Genomic DNA, 21,981 nt, shown 5'->3' with positions numbered 1-21,981 from the left:
TACAAAGGAAGCAAGTAGTCATTATGGGCAAAGGATGGCCTCTTTTTCATAGTGTTATGATAATAAGTATTATAGGTTTATTCTTAACTAAGCAGCATTTTAATGTTGGAGGTGCTAATTTAAACTGATTTATGCTTCTACAGTGTAAGAAGCATAACCCTTTTAGCTCAACATCGTACCTAAATACAATATTTGAGTTAGTGTTAGTTACTATTCAAGAGTCAACCACCCTGTCGAAACCTCATTATGCTCAATCTCACAGGGGCGTGTAGATTATGTCCATATCACATCAGGACTACATTTGGGTATCATATTAATGTCCTAAACTTGTTCAATATCTGGATATAATACAAATTATGGACATTCAGAACTGGGCGAAAACTCTTTTCAAGATCATGTTAATAGACATTCATGATGTCTGCTGAAGACCACTTCTGAACATCAATGGACATTCATAACCGATTCATTATTAAATGTCTGCCTTAGACCACTTTAATTTATGCTTGTTATATGGTCAAATCATTCTTGGACCACACAAATGAATATTCATGACGGGCCCATGACTGGACTTATTAAGGCCATTTCTAAACATCAGCAGACGTTAAGAATTGGCTGATTGGGCCAACCTCTAATCCTAGTGGAAACCTAACCTGACTGTGCCAGATGGATGTTGTCACTGGATCCTGTTTGGAAAAGGGCCAGCACTTTCAAAAAATACTCTCGCAAGTCCAGGTTAGTCAAAACCACTGCTGAATTAAAATGACACAACATCGCAAGTCTCCTTTCACCATATTCAGTTTCCATTATTGAGAAAATAAATATTTGTTGGAAGCACATTATTTGTGCTCATGAGCATGACTGTTGGTCAGCCCTCTATTCAAGCTCTCTGGATTAGAGACAGTGGTTGTCCAGCTTGACTAAGACGGTTCACAGCTCTTCCCTCTGGATTTAGGCTTTATATGGATGAGCAGTGATGAATCACTGGGCCTGTGGGCACTGTGGTCACATGGCTGGACACAACTGATTTCCTCTAATCTGGAGTGCCTGAAACACAGAAGCGTAATGAGGTGCATCCAGGACTGCTAGCTATGTGTTTCTGCAGCTTTTCCGCCCTGTTAATTATGCTTAATTGTACTTTCCATCAATCATTCACAACAAGAGGGAGTGCATCCATAGCAATGTCTGCTGCTGCTTCATCCATATACCTTCAGATCCACTTCATGTTTATGTGTGAGAGACTGAGAGATAGTGTGTGAGACAGTGTGTTTGTGAGTAACGCTTGTCAAGCCAATCAGCAGTCCCTTCACCATGTCTAAATATGGAAACAAACTGATTTCTCCGCTAATTATTTTCACCGTAATTGCCTGCTGTTTAGCATAATTTCTTTAACTCAAAATCAGACAGCAGGAGAACATGCAGGAAACTTTTTGAAGTTGTAACACTCATCCATGTCAATGATGGTTGGTGACATGATGAGGCCAGACTAAAATCCTGTGCATGCTGGCTGGAAAAGATTTAATGTGATGATATAGAGAACAAGCAGAGTGTTTCCTACAGACATGTGATACAGGATGTTCCTAACAGCAGCTCAGTGACTCTTATTCCTCATAAATAATCGCTTGCGTTGACCTTTCTCTCGTCACGTTTGAACATAACATATAGTACATTGCTTGCAAACGGAAGTTTTCCGCAAGAAGGACCGTACACAATATTGCTGACAAGGCTGATTGGAGCTCAACTGATACATCTGTACAAGATACCCGACAGCAGCAGGTTTTCTGCCTATAGAAGATACATACTTTTTGCAGCGGCCCAGGGTTCGAGTCCAACCTGCGGCCCTTTGCTGCGTGTCATCACCTCTCTCTCTGCAGCCCATTTCCTGTCTACCTTCGGCTGTCTCTATCAATTAAAGGCAATAAAAAACCCCCAAAAATATACTTAAAAAAAAAAAGAAGATACATACTTTTGAATGCATAGGATGACAACATAATATGTAGGTTTATACATTTTATGATCAAAATTAAAATCTATAAAAATACTGCAGACAATAGGCCCAGTTTCTACTTATCATCAGCCACTTCTTGTGTTCTTCCTCTTACACCTTATTTCCTTGGTCTATGCTAGACTAGCACATACTGAAAATGTTATTATTATGTGTGTATAATAAACCCAAGGCTGGACAGAGCTCTTTTTTGATGAAAGGCAAAATGTTTCATGTTCATTAGTGCAAAAAAGGTGTTTTTTTCCTGTTTGGTATATACCTGGTACTGGTACTGCTTACAGGAAATAGCCACAGCCTTTTATATAAATAGAAGCATTACAACCTTAAATAGCATTGCAAACTTACTCGGAAACTGCAGCTCAAATAATATTGTTGTACATGAACCCAATGCTGGGCAGAGCCCTTTTGGGGCCCTAGGCAACATTTTTCATGTTTTTTTTTCCAGTTCGGAATGTATATCTACGTCATCATCATCATCAGCGGTCACTCTTAGTTGAGTATGACTGTCATCCTTGGTCCTTGTGGGTCTTCAGATGGGCATAGAGGCCGATCCTTGTGCAGTGTGGGCAGGTGAAAGTGGTGGTGGGTTTGGGCTGGACCTGTTTGGTGGATGCTTTCTCCTTTTTGAGTCTGCGTTTGTGTTCTGCAGCATGGTGGTGCTCTTCATTATAGAGTGCAGCACCCTCACAGACAAGGTTTCTCCATGTCGGCCTGTTTTTTGTCATGTCCTCCCAAGTCTTAAGGTCTATGTGGAACTTTTTGATGTTTGTTTTCTTCTTTTGGCCTCCTAGGGCACTTTTTTCCTTCAGCAAGCTGGGAGTAGAGGACTTGTTTTGCAAGGCGAAAGTCAGGCATACGAACAACGTGACCGGTCCATCTGAGCTGGTGTTGAGCGATGGTGGCAGTGATGGTGGGGATGCCGGCCTCCTCCAGGATGCTGGTGTTGGTGCGTCTATCCTCCTAACTGATCCTGAGGATTTTCTGGAGGCATCTCTGGTGATATGCCTCGAGAGCTTTTAAGTGCCTACTGTATGTGGTCCAGGCCTCTGATCCATACAGTAGAGTGGGTAGCATTATGGCTTTGTAGACCAGGATTTTGGTCTTTGCCAGAAGGTTGCGGTTCTCAAAAACTCTTTTCCTTAGCCTTGAAAACGCCCCACTGGCACAGCTGAGGCGGTGGTGTATTTCATCATCAATGTTGGCTTTTGATGATAAGAGGCTGCCCAGATATTGGAAGTGATCCACATTTTCCGATTTGATGTTGTCAATTGAGATGTTTGGGGGCAGGACAGGAGTACTGTTTGGTGGTGACTGATAGAGGATTTGAGTCTTTTTTATGTTGATGGCTAGACCAAGCTGTTTGTATGCTTTTGTGAAGGCAACCAGAATGCACTGTAAGTCCTCTTCTGAGAGGGCTACGAGGGTGTTGTTGTCCGTATACTGCAGCTCCATGATGGATATGGTAGTGGTTCAACCTTTAGCCCTGAATCAATTGATGTTAAAGAGTTGCCCGTCTGTTCTGGACATAATCTTGACTCCCTGGGGCAGATGTTTACCTGTGAGATCGAGGATAGCAGCAATGAAGATGGAGAACAGTGTTGGAGCAATGACACATCCTTATTTGACTCCTGTGTCAATCCCGAAGGGTTCTGTTTCATCTCCATTGCCAATGAGGACTGTAGCTGACATGTTGTCATGCAGGTGTCCTGAGATAACTTCTGTTATGAATTAGTGCTATACAAATAAAATTGAATTGAATTGAATTTAATTGAACAGTCTCAGTACCTGTATGTATTTTTCTGGGCAGCCAATCTTTGCCAGAACCAGCCAGAGGGCCTGACGGTTCCCTGAGTCAAAGGCTTTGCTGAGGTCTATGAAGGCCATATATAGTGGTAGATTTTAATCCCGGCATTTTTCTTGAAGTTGGCGAGCAATGAATATCATATCTGTAGTGCCTCTGTTTGGGCGAAAACCACTCTGAGACTCTGGAAGGATGCTTTCTGACAGAGGGGGGAGTCTGTTGGCCAAAACCCGAGCCAGGGCTTTCCCTGTGGTGGACAGGAGAGAAATGCCACGGTAGTTTTCGCAGTCTGCCTTGTCTCCTTTCTTAAAGATTGAGACAACCAGGGCATCCCTAAGTTGTGCAGGGATTTTCTCTTGTTCCCATATTTTGAGAAGCAGGGCATGGATGTGTTTAAGGAGATCAGGGCCGCCTTCCTTTAGGACCTCTGCTGGATTGCTGTCAGGACCGGCAGCCTTGTTGTTCTTCATCTTCCTAATAGCATCCTGCACCTCTTCCAGGCTGAGTGGTTCCCCCATGCTCTCATTGGTACATACTGGTACTGGTACATACTGAGTCTGACATTGACAAATGCTCAAGCCATCGCCATCAAGTTAACTGTGAGTTATAGAGCTAGAAGCAATGCAACCTTAGACAGTGTTGTGGCAAACTGTAGTTTTGCAAGTGAATGATATTTTCTCTTTGGGACTTCACTGTAGTTGTAAACCTTGATGAGCTTGATCAGTGCCAGCTCTATAGGTTACCCCAAAAGTATATTATCGATATCTGGAATATTAATACTGAACTTCAAATATTAGTACAGAGGTTAACAAGTTATTTTTACAGTATCCCAAATGTGCATCTTAAGGGCAGAAAACCTTGAATTAACATTTCAGGACACACTGAAACTACATCTAAAAATGTGTTTCTGATTACTACTGTCTAGCACCACAATGGCAGCTAATGTAAATACTATACAGAAAAATAACAGGTAACTGACTGAAGTGAGATCTCCCAGAAATAAACTTACTGACACATTTATTTTAATAGTCCAGAGGAAGTGGGATTTGGAGATTTGCTTAATGTCCACTCAAATATGATACTATACAATCCACTGTATAAACAGAAACTCTATGGAACAGCTCACAAGTGTGTAGAAAAGGAAGTTCAATGACCGTTGGATATTGGTGTTTTGGTAGATTCAAAAGAGGATTCCAGTGATTTAGAATTGCTATTCCATGGGGGACTTCAAAATGGAAGAAGCAGAGGCCAAGATCCAAGTGTCTAAAACCCTGGATCAATAGCGTCTTACATAAATCCCTCCCTGCCATGTCTATGAAACACAGACTTTGTGTTATAAATGTGTAGTCTCTGAGCCCAAAATAACCATGATGATTTTTTTCTCAGAATTGGCCGTTCATACAAACGCAACAAATATTTCTGCTTCTGGCTACAGATAATTGAAAAAGAACTATGTACATCTGCAAATGTATATTTGGAAATGGATGTGAGCTTCCTAGGTGGTATATGTGGAAGATAATATCAATATCAATCTCATATTTAACAAGCGTTTCCAATTTGTCTGTAGCAAAGGTCTGGGAGGTGTTTAGCTTAGCTTAGCTCAAAAGCTAGAAGTCGAAGAAACTGCTAACCTCTGTCAAAAGTGTAACAATATGCCTTCCAACAATTCTAAAGCTGTTTACACTGTACACACACTGATGATCATTCGATCTGCCTCGCATCAAAGTGATGCCCTGAGGGGAGACATTTGAAGATTTTTTACACAACAGCGGAAACTAGGGCCCCCATCTTCATCACACACACACACATGCTGGATAATACTGAGGATGGAGCACATACACAGACATTGATAATGTACAGAGGGCACCTGTGTTGAATATGAAACACATACATACAAACCAATGACAATCTAGAGTGATGACAATGACATGATGATGTGGTGCATATATCGCTGTTTTGCCTTTGTTTGTCTTTCTGCTTGACATCCAATTCACCAAGGAAATGTTAGCAGGGTTGAGACGGGGTTTGGGCTCTGTGTTTGATAAGGAAAACTCAAAAGGACTGTCAGAGTGACATCAGGATCTTTAATTATCACCTCAGTCCTTGAAAGGATTCTTCCGATGTGACATGTATGGCGTGGAGGTGAAAGCTGATGAGCTGATCTCCACCCAGCACTCTGTGGGGATATCATGGTACAGATGCTAAGCTGCCTAGCAACCACGAGACATTTGTGTATTGTCTACTGTCTCCTCCATACCACCACATTTGCATATTAGCAGTGCAAATATCAGTGCCACAGGCTCAAAGCTATCACCCTCTACCTTTTCTTTATTAAAGCTAAAAATACTACTGAAAAAATGCCCACAGTTTATAACATAGATATATATAAATAAAGTTGTTTGTTCTAAATCAATTTTGATTTAGAACAAAGTTGATTGGCGTTTTAATATCAAAATCTGCTCCATAGTGTTTACAAAGTTAAACAGGATCTAATTTCACATTTGACATGCTTCTTGCCGATCCAGTTCATCTAATATTTTAAACTGTTTCATCGTGTGTAACAAAAGTATTACTGAGCTCTGTCTGCTTCTTCCTCCTCATATATTTGGACTCATTGCTTACTGGGGACCTCCCAGTGGTCTGGTTTACCTTCCAGCTGCACAGGCAAACTGCTGAGGAAGACACGTATGCCCAAACTCCCCTGACAGTAAGACACAGACAGACCAACTGACAGATCACATTGTTTGTGCACGAGTGTGAAAGAGACTGTAATGGCATTGAGGGCACAGGTTCTACCTTACCCAGCTTAACAGGATGAAAGCAGCGACCCCACAAAGCTTTTAAATAGCCGTGAATCAATGCTTCTCAATGAGTTAAATCCCCGTCATCTTCATGCAGGTCTGCTCACTGCATAATCTATCAACTGCAGCAGCCACATCAGCGCAATGAGATTGAGTGGGAGTGGCTGTCTGCTGAACAATTAGCCTCAGCCACAACCTTTTACTGCAGCCTTGGATTATACACTGTCACTTATTGACAGCTTTCCCCAGCTAACAACTTATGCTTCCTTTTGAAGTAACAAAATCCCTAAGCTGCAGTATGAGAAAACCTCCTTCCATCCTGTCCTCCCTAAAAGCCAGCGTCAAAATGTATGTTGCCTGCATCTGTGACAGACAATGGGGGTGGGAGAAGGGATATTGTGTACTCTGCTGTTGCTTTGATGTTCAGCAGTAATAGAAAAAGGGGGTTTTGGTTCCCGGCTGCGCGGGTGCCACTGTGAGTCGCTGCGGCTTTTTTGACTGACAGAAACAAATGAGTATCATGTTCATCTCCGAGTCTTTGAAGCAGTGTCAATGTCACCCCACTGTTTCCTCAAATCTATGTAATGGGAGTGAGAGAAATTGTCAGGGCTGCCTGAGCTCAATTTCACACACTTCATGAAAGTCAAGACTAGGTTGTCATTCTTACTTAATCCATACAAGGCCCGAGGCAGTGTGGGTGGATTTGATCCAGGACATCTCTGAAGTTTAACAGCAAACTATTAAACTCTGCCTGCTGACCAAACAGCCCAAAAGGGCTGAGTGGAAGTGGGGTTACTCATCTGTAAAAAGCAGTAGTTGGCCTTCCACTTCCAAGCAGGGGCTGCACAAAGATTTGTTAGAATGGCTGAAAGAGTTCAGTCTTTAACACTTGTTTAATGTGCTGGTGTTGAACTACAAATTTGGTCAAAATCTTACAGAAGAAAACTACATAAAAATGACAGTAACAGTAACTGCAATTTCCTAGAACTTCAGCTGCAGTTACTGCGGTCTGTGATAGCTGTCCAAATTGATAAATGTAGCTTCAGTGTCTGTAAATCCTGTATTCTAGCCAATTTCAGGACAAACCAAAGAAGGGAATCTTTGTGTTCTCCACTAGAAAATCTTACTTCATCTGTGAATTATTAACTAAGTCGATTGTAGTAATAGTAATAATAGTCATAGTAATAATAGTTTGTATATAAATGTGGTAGTACTAGCTAGCTAGACAGGACAAGATAGTACAACCATAATCAGGAGTGACATTGCACACTATGTAGCTAAATCATAATTTATATAACTTGTACTTGTAATCTACATAGCAAACAATACAATTTTAACATTTATTAAACTAAGTCTGATTAATATGTATTTCTTTTTAAGAGTCTAAACCTAAAAATAGGTTTACATAAATATTACAAATGTCAGCCATCTTAACAGGTTAAACCACATTAATAATATTTTTTTTCTACAATAAACCATACAGAAATAATGTAATCAAGAAATCCCTTTGCCTTGAATATACAATACCCATATATTATATCTCTATGATTTTTGGGGTCATAGGTCAAATAATTGGTTAAGCCATGAACATTACTAAAAGAATACATATTTAATGAGCACATAACTGCTGTTCCACTGCTGTTCCATTGTTGATTTGGCTGGACAGTCAAAAAACTAGTTTCTGCAGTTTGCTTTTCTAGAGCTATATAACTGCATCTGACACGCCTATTCTTTACTTCTACCAACTTGGTAAGCTTAACTTACTAAGTGTAAGTGTATGTCACTGTATGGAAACAACCTGAGGGTCTATCTCCTGTGATGATGGCAGCTGTAAAGACTTATTATGTCTCATTATAAGGAAACAACTGCTCTAGTGATTTTAACATATGATCATATAGTAGGAAGAACCAGCACCAAGCTGTTTTGTTAATGTGATCCTTATGGAAAGTTGTTAGCTAGCTAACGCTTTTCTCCTGGTGTTCTTATCAACCCCTCAGGAAGTGACATAATAACCAAACTATGTAACATGCAACCCAAAAAGACTTTCCCCTAAGGGAAAAGCTTACAATGTGAAAGAAATGGCAGTAAAACAACACATAAGTTTTCTTAACGTCACAACCCCCACGAAATCCCAATTTGATCAGTATTCAGTCCAGTAACATTTGGAAATTCTAAATATCCCGTTCTGCTCAAGAGAACAGAATTAGGTATCAGCCTCATGCAATTGATGAACTTACTATGTCTTAACTATGACTGTGTGTTAAGTCTGATCCATGGTCAGTCTGCAGTCAGACACAGGCTCACTGTCCCCTGAGACTCCCCAGTTCAAGCCCTACATGTAATTTCTCATTAGTGGGTCATTCAGTGCTGTGATTTAATCTGCCACTTCTTATTGATTTGGTAGTGAGGGCAGATGCTCACTCAGCGAACAGGGCTTTGTTTATTCACCCCTTTCGCTACTTCTATTTTTCGTTTTCATACCAACATCGGAGTGACAGGCCATTGGTTAGAAGAGTGGAGTTATGTCACACTCATATGGTGAGCGGATAGGCCTGGTAATAAGGACATTAAACATCTCTGACTGGAGTGGGGTGACCTTCCTGCCATAAATATGAGTTATGTGTTTTTCTGAGCTTACCCAGATAGTAAAGATGAAACGCATCCTTCCCATTCCTATGCATATGAGCCAAAACCAAAGCAGAGAATGGCAGTAACTAAAGCAAACATCTTCAGAGCATTTGCATACGCAGCAGCAGCTCTCCTATTTAAACCAATAAATGTGATGTCTTTTGTCCTTGGCTGGAACTAAAAAGCCCATCCACTGGAGATGGTTTGGGGTCGATGATCTCCTAGTGGGAACTGTGCAGCTTGTCTGTGCTCAATGTTATGCCATAAACACATAGATGCAATTCACTAATTTACCAAATTTAGACTGGGAGAAGTGCAAGATATCACAGGTATGCTTTTGAAAGCAGAAAACATACTGTATGCACTAGGCATGCAACAGTGATTTTTGCTTAGCATGTCTGTTTCACTGGAGGGTAAATCAAATATACAGTATATTAACTAGTAGGAAAACAGCAAGAGGGACGACAAGCAGCCCAAGTGTGGCTATAGGGAAAAAGTATATTGAATATTTAGTTATACCAAATAATTAGATTGTGTAGAGGATATATTGCTATATAAAGAACTACAGAACCCCAACCCTACCCCGTACATACCACATATCACTGCTTATCCTAACCCCAGGGAGTTGTGATAAGGGATTGTATGTAGAGTTGTAGAGGGTTATATGCTCATCCTTTGAAATTTCATATAAATTTAAGTTATTAGCTCAACAAATATCTCTCTATTATACCAGAAGTAACTTGATTACCTTCAACCAACTATCCTGCAAATCATCGATCTGGTGTTGTCGAGTCTAAAGCAATAATCGTCTGGTCTTACTTCCAACTCTTTAAATACCATTGCTTGGTCAGTGGCCTTCCATTTCAAAATATAACGCTGTAGGTAACCCTGTCACATCATCTCTGAATGTGAAGGGCTCTGCAGTCAAGTTATATATACTGTATATATACACAACATCCAGTTACATCCATCCCACCACCTCCACATGTGAACTTTCTTCCTCTTTATACTACGTTACCTGACTTTAACAGCAGCTGTTATCTTTCACAAATGTTTGATAGTGGCAGAGTGAGACCTCTTACTGTCTCTGTGCTAGAGACCAGCTACCCGGGGTCTGACAACAATCCACCACCAACTTTGGTGTGTTTCTTTCCTTTTACCTGTCAGTATGTAACGAACACCACGCCGTCTGAAATGCTCTCCGAAGCGAGTAAAGGCTGCACCACAGCAGCAAAAAGTTCACTTAGTTGTCTGTGCAGTTAAGCAGCACGTGGTTAAAAATGCAAGTCCTATCTATGTGCATAAACTTAGCGTTTTTCCTTCCTCTACGATGAACGTTTGACAGCCTGCTGTGTGCTTATTGCCGCACTGATGCTGATGAGTTTTACATCATTTGTATCAAAATGATACAAATTACAAGACATTTTTCAATACTTGGTAATATCGACGCAATTCGGTTGGTGCGATCGAGGTTCAGTACACAGCCCCACAGCAACAAATTATGCTAGAGGCATACTTTACAACTTGGAAGGCCACTGACCAAGCAACAGTATTTGACAACTTGGGAGGCACGATTAAGTACTCACAGGAGCTTTCCTGTCTACTCATCTTGAGTGGTTTTTAGCAATGCTTTTTAGCAATGCTGACGGCAGAGAATATTGACTGTAAATAAAAAATATCATATAACACTATTATTTTATGCATAACAATAATCCTATACAGCTACAAGAACACCTTACAAAACACTTGCTGCACCATACTGCTGCTAGTTAACTTGCCTTCAACAGGATAGTGTGTCTGAGGCTGTTTCCAGATTCCTTATATACTATACTGGAGAGGAGTTGCATTCACGCTCACACTCACTGTACATGTGATTATGCTTCTTCAATTTATGTTCTTATTCCACTAACTGTAGCCACTTACCATTTCATTGAAAATAAGATTTAAACATTAAATCGTACAACTTGAGGTAGTAATATATACATAATGATATCCTCTGGCCTGGATATACTATAGAACAGCCTCTATACAGAAGCTTTTTCCCCCTCTGCTTTGTAGGACAGAGCTGCATGGTAGGGAGAAGGCAGAATAAAACAGACGGCAGAGCGGTCCTCTGAGGTTTGGAGGAGAGAGGAGCTTTTCCCAAGCTTGTCACCTGACAGTTGAGGACTAGTCAGACTGAGACAGTGACAGTTTGAGGTTAGACCATGTTTCCACTCGGCTCAGTGGCCAGTCAACTGGAGAGCTACAACATGCCCAGAGGAGCAGCTCATGAATGGCAGGTATCCTAAAAGTATATAGACTCCCTCTAGATTCCTCTGACAGGGCTTGTGCCCATGCTGATATAATCTAACAGACAAACAGTGCTGCAGAGTGGTAGTCCTCCAGTTGTTACTGTATTTTCTACAGGTCCAGGACAAATAAAACTGAAACATACAGTTGTGTATGTGGCTCAAACTGGATCACAACTGAAAGTACGGAATTGAGTGTTCATCAGGCCCTCAAATGAGAGTGTTGGACAAGAACAAACAGCATACTGATGATTTGGCTATCCTTGGAGCCTGACCAGAAGTGGGGAAAAGCCCATAAGGTAATTAAATGTGTTAAAAAAGGTTTTATCTCCTGAGAAACATGACAAAAAATATCTTGTATACAAATTAGATATTAGAAACTGAGTAGGAGAAAAAAGGAAACTTACTGAATGTCCAAAATGGAAAGAATGGATTCATCCTCATAAATGTACTATTAGTATTGACATTTCTAGTGTACAGTACAGCCAGATAGCAGCTCTAAAAGAAAAGTCAGGTGGTCACCAAAACATCTGGACCTATGGGATCAAAAGAGCATTCGTCTTCTGGAGACCATTAAGATCTGCCACAGATATTATTCAAATTCAGTTTCCTGATTGGTGTTTAAGATGTCAGATACATTTTCACCAGAGTGTTGGAAGTGGTAACCTGATAGTGGCTCTATCCCCGACTGCACTTTGAGACAAAACTACAAAAGGCGCTGTACAAGTACAGCGCCTTTTACCATTTACCAGTGACATGCGGTTGTGAACTTGTGCTTGTAAACACTGCTGAACCATATAACGTTGTAACTCCAGTTTGTTTCACTACAAATGAGAGGAGGAGGAATGTCCTTGAAGTAAGGGGTGTACATTTGTTAGGGTTCAAGCAAATATGGTGGGGAGATCTCTGATCAAGTATTGCAAGACTCGTCATTGTCATGCTGCTCAAAGGTACATTGTAAACAGATAATGGCACTATAAAGAAGGTCAGGGGTGCGTCATAAAAACGGGTGGTGGTGGTTATTGTCTGTTAGCCATGATTTGTGCCATGATGCAATACATTTCACTGCTATCTGGTCAGAAATGGTTGAAGTATTTTGCTTAGGAACAAAGTGGTGAAGAGATGAATGGACAAATGTAGTTACACAGTCAGTGCTTGGGATGGCACTGACCACCCCTGAAATCTGACTGGCCAAAGTGCCACCCATTGTCCTTCATCTTTGAGAGGCTGTAGCAGGCTTTGTTTCAAAGCTAGAGTGAATATACTTGTATGACATTCTAGATGACCTAATGCATCCATTGTATCAACCATGTCAGGCTAGCATGTCGAAAAGTGGGGTGTAAATAACGCTCCAAAGTTAGGGTAAGGTTAGGGTTGGTGATAGAAAAACTGGCATGGCCATTTTCAAGGGGCCCCTTTGAAATCTGACCTCAATATATCTGAATAAAAAATGGGTTCTATACCAACAAGTCAACCCTTTGCAGACTGTAGTTCAGGCAAAAATCTTGCAGTTATTAATATGCAGTGGTATAAATTTTTTTTGTTATTTCTGCCTAGAGTATTTTCTGCATACTGGGGTCCATAAACAGTGTTGGAATTGCATAAATTGGTAATGACTGGAAAGCTGAAACACATACTTCATACCACTCCTGCATAAGTCAGTGCCCCACTTGTGCCACCCCAGTCAAAAAAGTCTGAAAATACCCCTGACTAACGCCTTCAAAGAGTATTCATTGGCCAGCAGAAAAGTTGGTTTACTTCCTGCTACAAGCACACTCCCTGTCCCACAGCAACACACTGAACCACCTCAAGAGAACACTTAGTCAACACCAAGAGAGCACTGAAAATGAAATGGTACACCTCACTACCTGTGGAAAATAAACAACAAATCAGATGAAATGAAGGCTAGTGTACTGTAGCCTGTAGGTTGAATCACACTGAAATTGTCCTGCTTTTTAACACATTGGCTCTTGAATTTTGCCACATTAATGGCTGGCACTGTGAGCTCAAGGGAGGAAAGTCAATTAAACATAAAGATAGAGGACAGCGTTGAATAACTCTCTGGCTAATGTGCCGTTTTTCTATTTATCTTCCCCTGTTCATTAAAAAATGTCCATTACAACATGAGCACTTTTCAGAGAGTTAAATGAAATTTAAAATGAAACGTTAAAGTTAAATGAAACGCACTTCCATGTACAAATAAAATGCAGTGGTGTCACAGAATAAAGAAACAAACTTACGGAGGGAGTGCCACTCGTCCTGCCTTATTGTCTTGGTGATATTGTAGGAGAGGTTTTTGGGTATCGTAGCCGAGGAGTAGTGATACTTGATGTAGGAACACCTTGCAATGGAACCTGCAGAGAAAAATGACAATAAATGTATTTTCTTTATACAGAAACAACACTGACTCATGGGTCTTTACATAAGACCCACACTGGAGGACTGAATGGAATGTGAAGATAACATTGTTCCACAGTGTCATGATTCAGCTGCTGTGTCTGCAGTTATTAATTAAATACCCAAACACTGGCAAATCACTCGTCTTCCCTAAAACAATAGCAATTTGCTGTTGTACGAGACCCTATTGTGTCATCGCTGACAAACACATACATTTCTATTACCTACAACTCTCACACAATGGCTGTCAGAGAAATGATGTGTTCTTCAAAAGCTATTAACTAATCAGTCAAGGAAGCCGTTTGGTGTATAATTATAAATGTCTCTGAGAGTCCCGTGGCCTGGTGATGTGTGTGGGATTTATAGATGAAATGTTTCACTGACAATGTAGACTTTAACTGACAGTCAGAAAGATGTCTGAAACAATAGAGACACGCCGAGCTGTAGAAACACCAAACCACTATGATGAGAAATGTTTCACAAAGGTTTTTTTAGGGTCACAAAATGTATTCCAAGAATATAGCACTGGTTGTTTGGTTGAACACTTACAACCACTCGGTTACACTTATTGACCTCTTGCAATACTGTGGATAATGACTCCTATTTTTCAGCAGCAAAGGTGGAAGTATCATGACATTTTTAAAACTCTGTCCGGCCTCAAGATGAATGGTTGGTTAGACAAAGCATCTGACTGGAGACCACTGTTTGAATTCTGTCTCCTAACAGTAAAATCAAGCGTAACTACAAGCTTCACTTAACTATAACCACATAGTCTTGGAGCCCACTTTGATTTAGCCTCTGGTCCACTGTTTCTGGGCCTTCAGTGTAGCGAGCGGATATCCAGAAAACGGATCTCTGGGCTTTCTCTGCAGTCCGATTAGCAACTTAATACATGAGAATGATGAGAAATACTCATTTCAGCTCATCTTTACAAACAGATATCTGCATATGAATGCAGATACATTTTTAAAAAGCAAATAAAAAAGTTATATTTTCGTCAGATGATAGCCAATGAGTTATGAGACTGCATTTCAGCCAATGCCTCTTTTGCTCTCCCCACTAGAACTTTGATTCTCTGCCTGAACCCTGCGATCCCTAGTTAGCACACCGCTAACAGGAGTCAACAACTTCAGATAGCATCTACAGCTTTAAACAGAAAGTGTGCTAGCTGACTGATGTTGTTAACTCTGCAGAGCAATGTATTAATGCAGGTTACTGTGATAACTGTAGTCTCTGAGACAGTGCTAAGGTGATGTTAGTTAAATGGTTTGCTTCATGCATGCAACAAACTCCCATTTAACGGTACCGTTAATCTGAGATCACACACATACATACACATCTAAATTCGGCCTAGACCTCAGCACACACGTGGAGAGGGAAATCCAACCCTCCCGCTCCTCCATGCTTTTTGTCTCTAACCAACACGTGTTTCAGAGGACAAAGGATACAAACCTTTTCTGGCACGCAATTCCCCATGTGCGCGCGCGCACACACACACACACACACCCTTTTCTTTAGTTCCCTTTTTAAATTATACTGTATATTGTGTGTTTTCATCTGTTTTGCCTTTATTGTCTCTTTAATAAATGCTTGTGTTTATATATGCTGGTCTATTTAATTTTGCACAAGAGTGGGTGATACCAACCTCTTCTATAGAGTATTCCACATTCTTCAACTTGTTTGCCATTAATGGTATTTGTGGTTTTAGTTATTCATTTTATTATGAATCAGAATTTCAAATTAATAGTTTAGTGTATTTTATGAGACTGAATCAATTAACTATTTTCTATCATTTCCCTTCTTTAATGGTGGTGTCCTGAGAAACTTTAATAAGAGTAAAAGTTATTATTTATTATCTTTTGATAATTAATCAATTAAAACAAAAAAGCACCTAAATAACAAACGATTGAAAATATATATTTTTTTAGGAAGAAATTCGGGTTTGGATCAGACTTGGTCCCAAAATTGCTTCCGTGTTTCAGGGAAACGAGTGAAAACATGAATATGGAAACATGATGGAAACATTTCTGTTTGAGGAAATTGAGCCACATAGATTTCATATTCCCGTGTAGCAATTTTTTGCCTCTTTAGCAGAAGATTCAGTGGAAGTCACACGCTTCATGCACGTCATGATTTATTTGCTAAACCGGGCTCCATGTACTTTCTCACATTTTGCTTTAATCCAAACACAAACATTTCCACCTCAGCCAAGTAAAAAAAATCCTCTTGTCAAAATTTTGATATTTGCGCACATGTACTTTTCATGTCTGCTGTTTCCTGTTACTGTTATCTTATGTAGTTTACTGTTGTTATTTAAATAACTGTTGTCTAGTATCTGCCTGGGACAGTGCCAGCACTACCCCAGTAGTAACACAACGTGAGGATTGTGGCTGTAATACTATATGTTCTTACCAAGACAGTAAGAAAAGAGCTGCTTCCTTTTGACAACATTTCTGCATATCTGCTCTAATTATCTCTGGCAAGGCTGCATGGCTTACTGAAAATTGCATTATTGGAGCCCTGGGAGATTTGAACTGCACAAACAGAGACAACTAGGATAACCCCCCCCCCCCCCCCCCCCGCCATGCCTCTTCGCCTGCAGCATGCACACACACACACACACCACACACACACACACACACACACACCACACACACACACACACAAAGGCACAAACAAGCAAACCCAGGAGACCACAACTGCTGACAATGCTAATTACCCATTCATGACTATCTCTTTATCTGTGGTGCAGTAGGCACCCCATCACTCCCACTAGATGTATGTGATGAAACCATGGTTCCATTAGCGGGTACAGCATACCTACTAAGATACTATTTCTGCAAATAATAAAAAAAATGTAAACTACTTGACACTTGAACAAGGTTTCTGAAAAGTATAGGATATATAGATTGATATTTACTGTTTTCAGTGTTATCTGCTCTTGCAATCTAGTATCATGCCAAAGCATGTAATACACATGCCGATCCACCGTGGCATTGTCACATGTGCTCGTTCATCGATCATGTTTTCAACATATACTAGTCATGTGTATAAAATTTAAGAAAATAAGTGTAAAAGTATGGGTGCAGTTTATGTATGTATAGCGCAAGTGAAACGTTATGCAGCCTCTGGATTTATTTAAATAAATAACAAGCTTATCTGTTTTGTCTGAGGACCACATGGCTGAAGTGCCTCATATGTAGACACAGCGTAATGTTCAACACAGAAAAGCTGCCTGCTGTCTGGCTTTACATTAGTTTTGCTGTCATAGGTACATAAGACAAAGCAGACGCTACCATAGAAACCAAAGCTGTGGCTGATGGTCGATGATGCTAAATTTCCAGCGGATGTTGATCCAAGAAAACTACGCAAGTTCTGGTCGCAATAATAGAATTTATATCTTCAAGTTTGTGTCTTGGTGGTGGTTTTGTAATCATTGTTCAATTAGAGATACCAATGCTTGAAGAAAAGTACAGTATATTTGCTTAAATGGCATGTCTTATAGTTAGTCACACAGTGATTTGGTGGTTCCTGCTTGCTCATCCCACCTCCAGTTCCAACAAGTCTTCTTCCCCTCTTACCAAATCTGGATTCTCAAACACAAGTAATTTATTTGCGGCAGGTGGTAAATCCAAGCTCTAGGGTTCAGATTATACTTTTTGAAACTGTGACATTGTCAATGCTACAAACAGGTGGATAACATGAACGTGAAAAATCATCTATAGTACTCTATGCCCATAGGAATAAGACCTGAACTAGATGGACAGTCAGCTAACTCTGCCATTCCATTCATGTCTCCAGGAAGGTGCTTCTGTTTAGGAGTAAAATCCTGCAAATGTTCTAACCTTACAACCTTGTCCCTAGTGCCTGGCATTGTAATGCAACACTGATTAATCAATGATGTTCATATGTAATCCATGTACTCAGTGAAGGCTTGCCTTAAGGCTCCCACAAGACATCTCCTGTTACTTCAGAGCTGCTTCCCTTGTGCAGTCTTTTAAGAAGATCTTAACTCTGTGCAATCCCGCTGGCTTTAAAACACAGACTTCTGCTGATGTTATTGAATGAACAGAAAGGTTGCTAGCAGTGATATGTCTTGTGCAGTGGAGTCATTGAGCTGGAAGGTTTTTTTTTGTTGTTTGAGGAAGCCTCTGAGACCTGGAGGGATTTCAAAAAGGCCAATAAAACTGATGGCCCTGACAAGAGGCTCATTTGGCAATGGGCTTCTATTACCTAACCAGCATTCATTTGAACACATCTTACCACTGTTCAATAAGCCCCCACTCCATACTGCTCACAAATAGATACTACATTAAGGAAGTTACTAGACGTTGGGTTTTAAAAGGCTGTTCCGCTGCTGCAATGTGGTCAGCAGCACTGATCAACAATGGGCTGCTGGTACTCGTTCACATGAACAATTATCATTCAGGTGATCAATATTGCTCTGCCAACTGTTATGCGGGAAACTTGGTCTATTATATTGGTTGGACTGAATGTATTGTTGAAGATGTGCTTGGGTTTAAAGAGTGGGAACTGGGGAGTGAGGGCCCTGTCCTGACAAGTGGTGAGAGTCCAAGAGAGATTTTGAGCAGATGAAAGCAGAAAGCTGTTTTTTCATGTCATTGGCACAACAAAAGGTGCAAGAAGTCCTCTGACACATCTCTCCTCCTCCAAAAGGAAAAAAAAAATGGAGAGTGTTTGCCCCTCTTGCAGAGGACCAAAAATACTCAGGCTTCTAAAAATTTAAAGTCCTAGGAATTCCCCTTGGTAGGGTTCTCCATAGACAAGGAATCCTAATACCAACAAATTCAACACTGGTAGCTTAATTTCCCCCTTGACATCTTTTAGACAACAGATTTAGACATTCTCTGTTACCTTTTCCACAAATGGACATTGAATGCCAACACAGTTTTATTGCATCGACCCATCAAGTCCTCATTCCTAAATGACAAAGCAGGAGAGCCTCCAAAAACATCCCATTTTCTGAGCAAGACTCATCGGTGTCCCACCCATCTTTGTGAAGTTAAAGACATAATATATAATTAGGGCTGTCTGCTTTGGGATTCTAGCAGCTGATTTCACTCTCTACCATCTAACCTCATACAACAAATCTGTTAGAGATGGCACTATTCAGTGCTAGTGGACAAGTCTAAATTTAAATTTAAATAACAACCAAATTAGTCACCAGAATCCTCCCTAGTGAGGACCACGTCTTACAGTAGGTGCAGGGGTAAGGAGCTAGCTTAACTTTGTCCACAGCTCAAAACTATACCTATCAACACCTTTAAAGGACCAGGGAGTCCAGCTGCCTCACTAGGTTAATACTAACTAATACTAACTAGGTTTCATTACTCTGTGCCTTAATTTAAGTTATTTATAGAGATTCATATCATTACCAATAGTCATAAAACTTGATATTAAAAAAAAACATTACTTTACAACATTACATTATAATTGCATTCATGAAAAATAACTAAGATTATAAATACATAAGCACAACCTCAAACTGCATTAACACCAACTACTACATTACACACTATTAACAAAGTTATTAGTTAGTCTGAAACATGTCATGCACTGCACTGTTATGTGAAGTGACTTTCACATATTTAGCTGCTGTACTGTAGGGATGGATGAGTAAGCATAAAGCTTGACAGGGGGCTGGAGACTCCATTATCACAAGGGCATTCTTCCTGTCTTTTTGTCTGAGAATTTATAGCAACACCTCTTCAAGGTATATCCACTGCAGCTCAACTGGAGTCCAAAATATACCTTACATTCGCCATACTTCTACATGCAGCAGTCCCCACATTACAATGCCACCTTGAAAAAGTGACAGTGCAACAGAACACTGTTGCAGAACTACTTAACCGAGCATCTCTTTTTTTCCATCACAGAGCCAATGATGATGTGCTTAAAGTGACTTGTTGTTTCCCCCATGACAGTTTTTAATAAAACAGAGGCTAAAGTCACCACACAGCCAGCCGAGTGGAACTCACTACTGCACACCTCAGTCGACTCTCTCTCTCTGAGGAGAGGAGTGAGCTAATGCTGGGCTTATCCTCACCCCCAGCCCTCCCACTGAGAACAATGAGTGTCAGATAGCAGGGATACATGTATGTGCATTATGCTGAGAAGAAGATATGTCAATAGTTTGTTGGACAAAACATGGGCCGGGAGTAGACATCTGATGAGTGATTTCAGTATTGATGGGATCATTTGTAGAACACCTGTATAATATGGTAGATATCTATGACCAAGCCTGTTTATCCTAACACTGAACTCATCTGGTTAAAGTTAAGATTTTATTGAATCACACACAATTTTAATAGTATTTATGGTAATGGTCGAGGCAGACGGCCACCCACCTAGAGTCGGGGTCTGTCCAAGGTTTCTGCCTCTTAAAAGGAAGTTTTTCCTTGCCGCAGTCGCCAAGTGTTTGCTCATGGTGGGAACAGGGTCTCTGTAATTAGTAATAAGTAATTTTATGGAGTACGATCTAGAACTGCATTTGAAAAGTCTCCTGAGCTAACTTTTGTCATATACAAAAACAACTGTTTTGAATTGAATTGAATTCAGCAGCGTATTTAAATTTACTAAGTGCATCTTTTCATTATTTTTTCCGGGAGAGTTCATTGAATTGATTTTTTATAGTTTATTTATATTTTTTATAGTTTTTGTAAGAATATAATTTTAATAACTATTTTATTACTATTTTACCACAAAAAAAACATGACAGAGATGGGTTCGCCTTTTCAAGGGCATATAAAGAAAACGATTCAACTTAATGTGCAGATGTATTTCTGAGGTAGTAATTTGAATCAGAAGGCCCCTGGCCATATGCTGAGTTTATAAACAGGTTCCTTCTCGAGTGTCTGAGCACAGGTAAACTGTTGTTGTGTGCTGACAGTCACCACATATGGCATCTGCTTATCTTAAAAAAGAAGACAAATGACATGATACATACGACAACAACTAACTGAATAGGCATTGCCAAGCAACACTTTTTACCCAGAAAATGATTAAGATCCTCTTAGTTTTACAGCAGTAAATAACATGAAGTATAGGCTGGGGAGAGAGGATAAAAGCACATCCTGTGAACCCATTCAGTCTGCTTTTAGAGTGCATTTTCTAAAATGTATTCACGCCTCAGGTAATCCAGCCTTCCAATTTAAATATTTATAAAGGGATAAGGCACCACACAATGCTTTAAAAAAATCCTTAAGTGTTTAAAATGCAGCGATCAGAAGCCTAGTCTTGACCATTTCCAAATATTTACCTGTGGAGGAGCAATTATGTATTCACTCCAAAACAAAGTCATTTGGTCTGGGTCACTGAAGATGTGAACTAACATGAGTCAACAGCTTTTTGCAGCAACGAACAGCCGTTCCTACAGCAGCAGCCGCATGACTCAGTCCAGAGCCTGGCAAACACACAGGAACATGTTGGGAGTGAAGGAAACAGCACAAGAGAAGCATCAAGGAGAAATTTGGTTTTTATAAGACCAGATTTCACAGTGTAACCCAATTGGAGAAAACCTTCATGATTTCCCCATGTTGTGATGTCCTCTAGTAAAGCTGTATCTATCTATGTTTTCTGTGTATCTGCAAAGATTAATATTATCACAGCTAATAACCAATTGCCAATTAAGCCCATCACTGGGTTTTAAAAAACCAGAACTGGGCAGATAAATAAAGTTATTACATTGAACGTGTTAGCAAATAGTTAAATTTTTCCAGTAGACACAGAGCAACATTAGTATTCATGTGGAGTCGTGTGAGCGTCCACCTGAGGTCCAATATTATTTCACTTTGAGAAATGACACAATGAAGTTTGCTAGGGTTCTTCATCCAGATAAAAAAAAGGGGGTAACTCATATTACATTCATATTTTATTGCCAATACTTTGATATTAACCTCTCAAATCTTTCTAAATTTTAAATAATTTCCCTCTGGGATTATTAAAATATTTCTGATTCTGATGATCTGAAATCCACAAATAACACATTATAATGAAAGTGGTCATCTACCTAATCTAATGAGTACGGTCTAGACCTGCTCT

General features: G+C 40.1%; 1 protein-coding gene across 1 annotated transcript in view; it reads right to left on the bottom strand.

The window, feature by feature from the left end:
* tmem178b (transmembrane protein 178B) overlaps window positions 1-21,981 on the bottom strand; it is a 106,634-nt gene that overhangs the window by 40,024 nt on the left and 44,629 nt on the right. Inside the window, exon 3 of the mRNA XM_035675097.1 lies at window positions 13,764-13,877. Within this exon, the coding sequence (XP_035530990.1) occupies window positions 13,764-13,877 (114 nt within the window). The remainder of the gene's footprint in view (window positions 1-13,763; window positions 13,878-21,981) is intronic.

Source organism: Morone saxatilis, unplaced genomic scaffold, assembly GCF_004916995.1.
Source record: "Morone saxatilis isolate NCDOM2014 unplaced genomic scaffold, NCSU_SB_2.0 Contig10, whole genome shotgun sequence".
Lineage (NCBI taxonomy): Eukaryota > Metazoa > Chordata > Actinopteri > Moronidae > Morone > Morone saxatilis.
The sequence above is the reverse complement of the archived record's forward strand: the minus strand, read 5'-3'. Positions and strand labels throughout refer to the sequence as shown.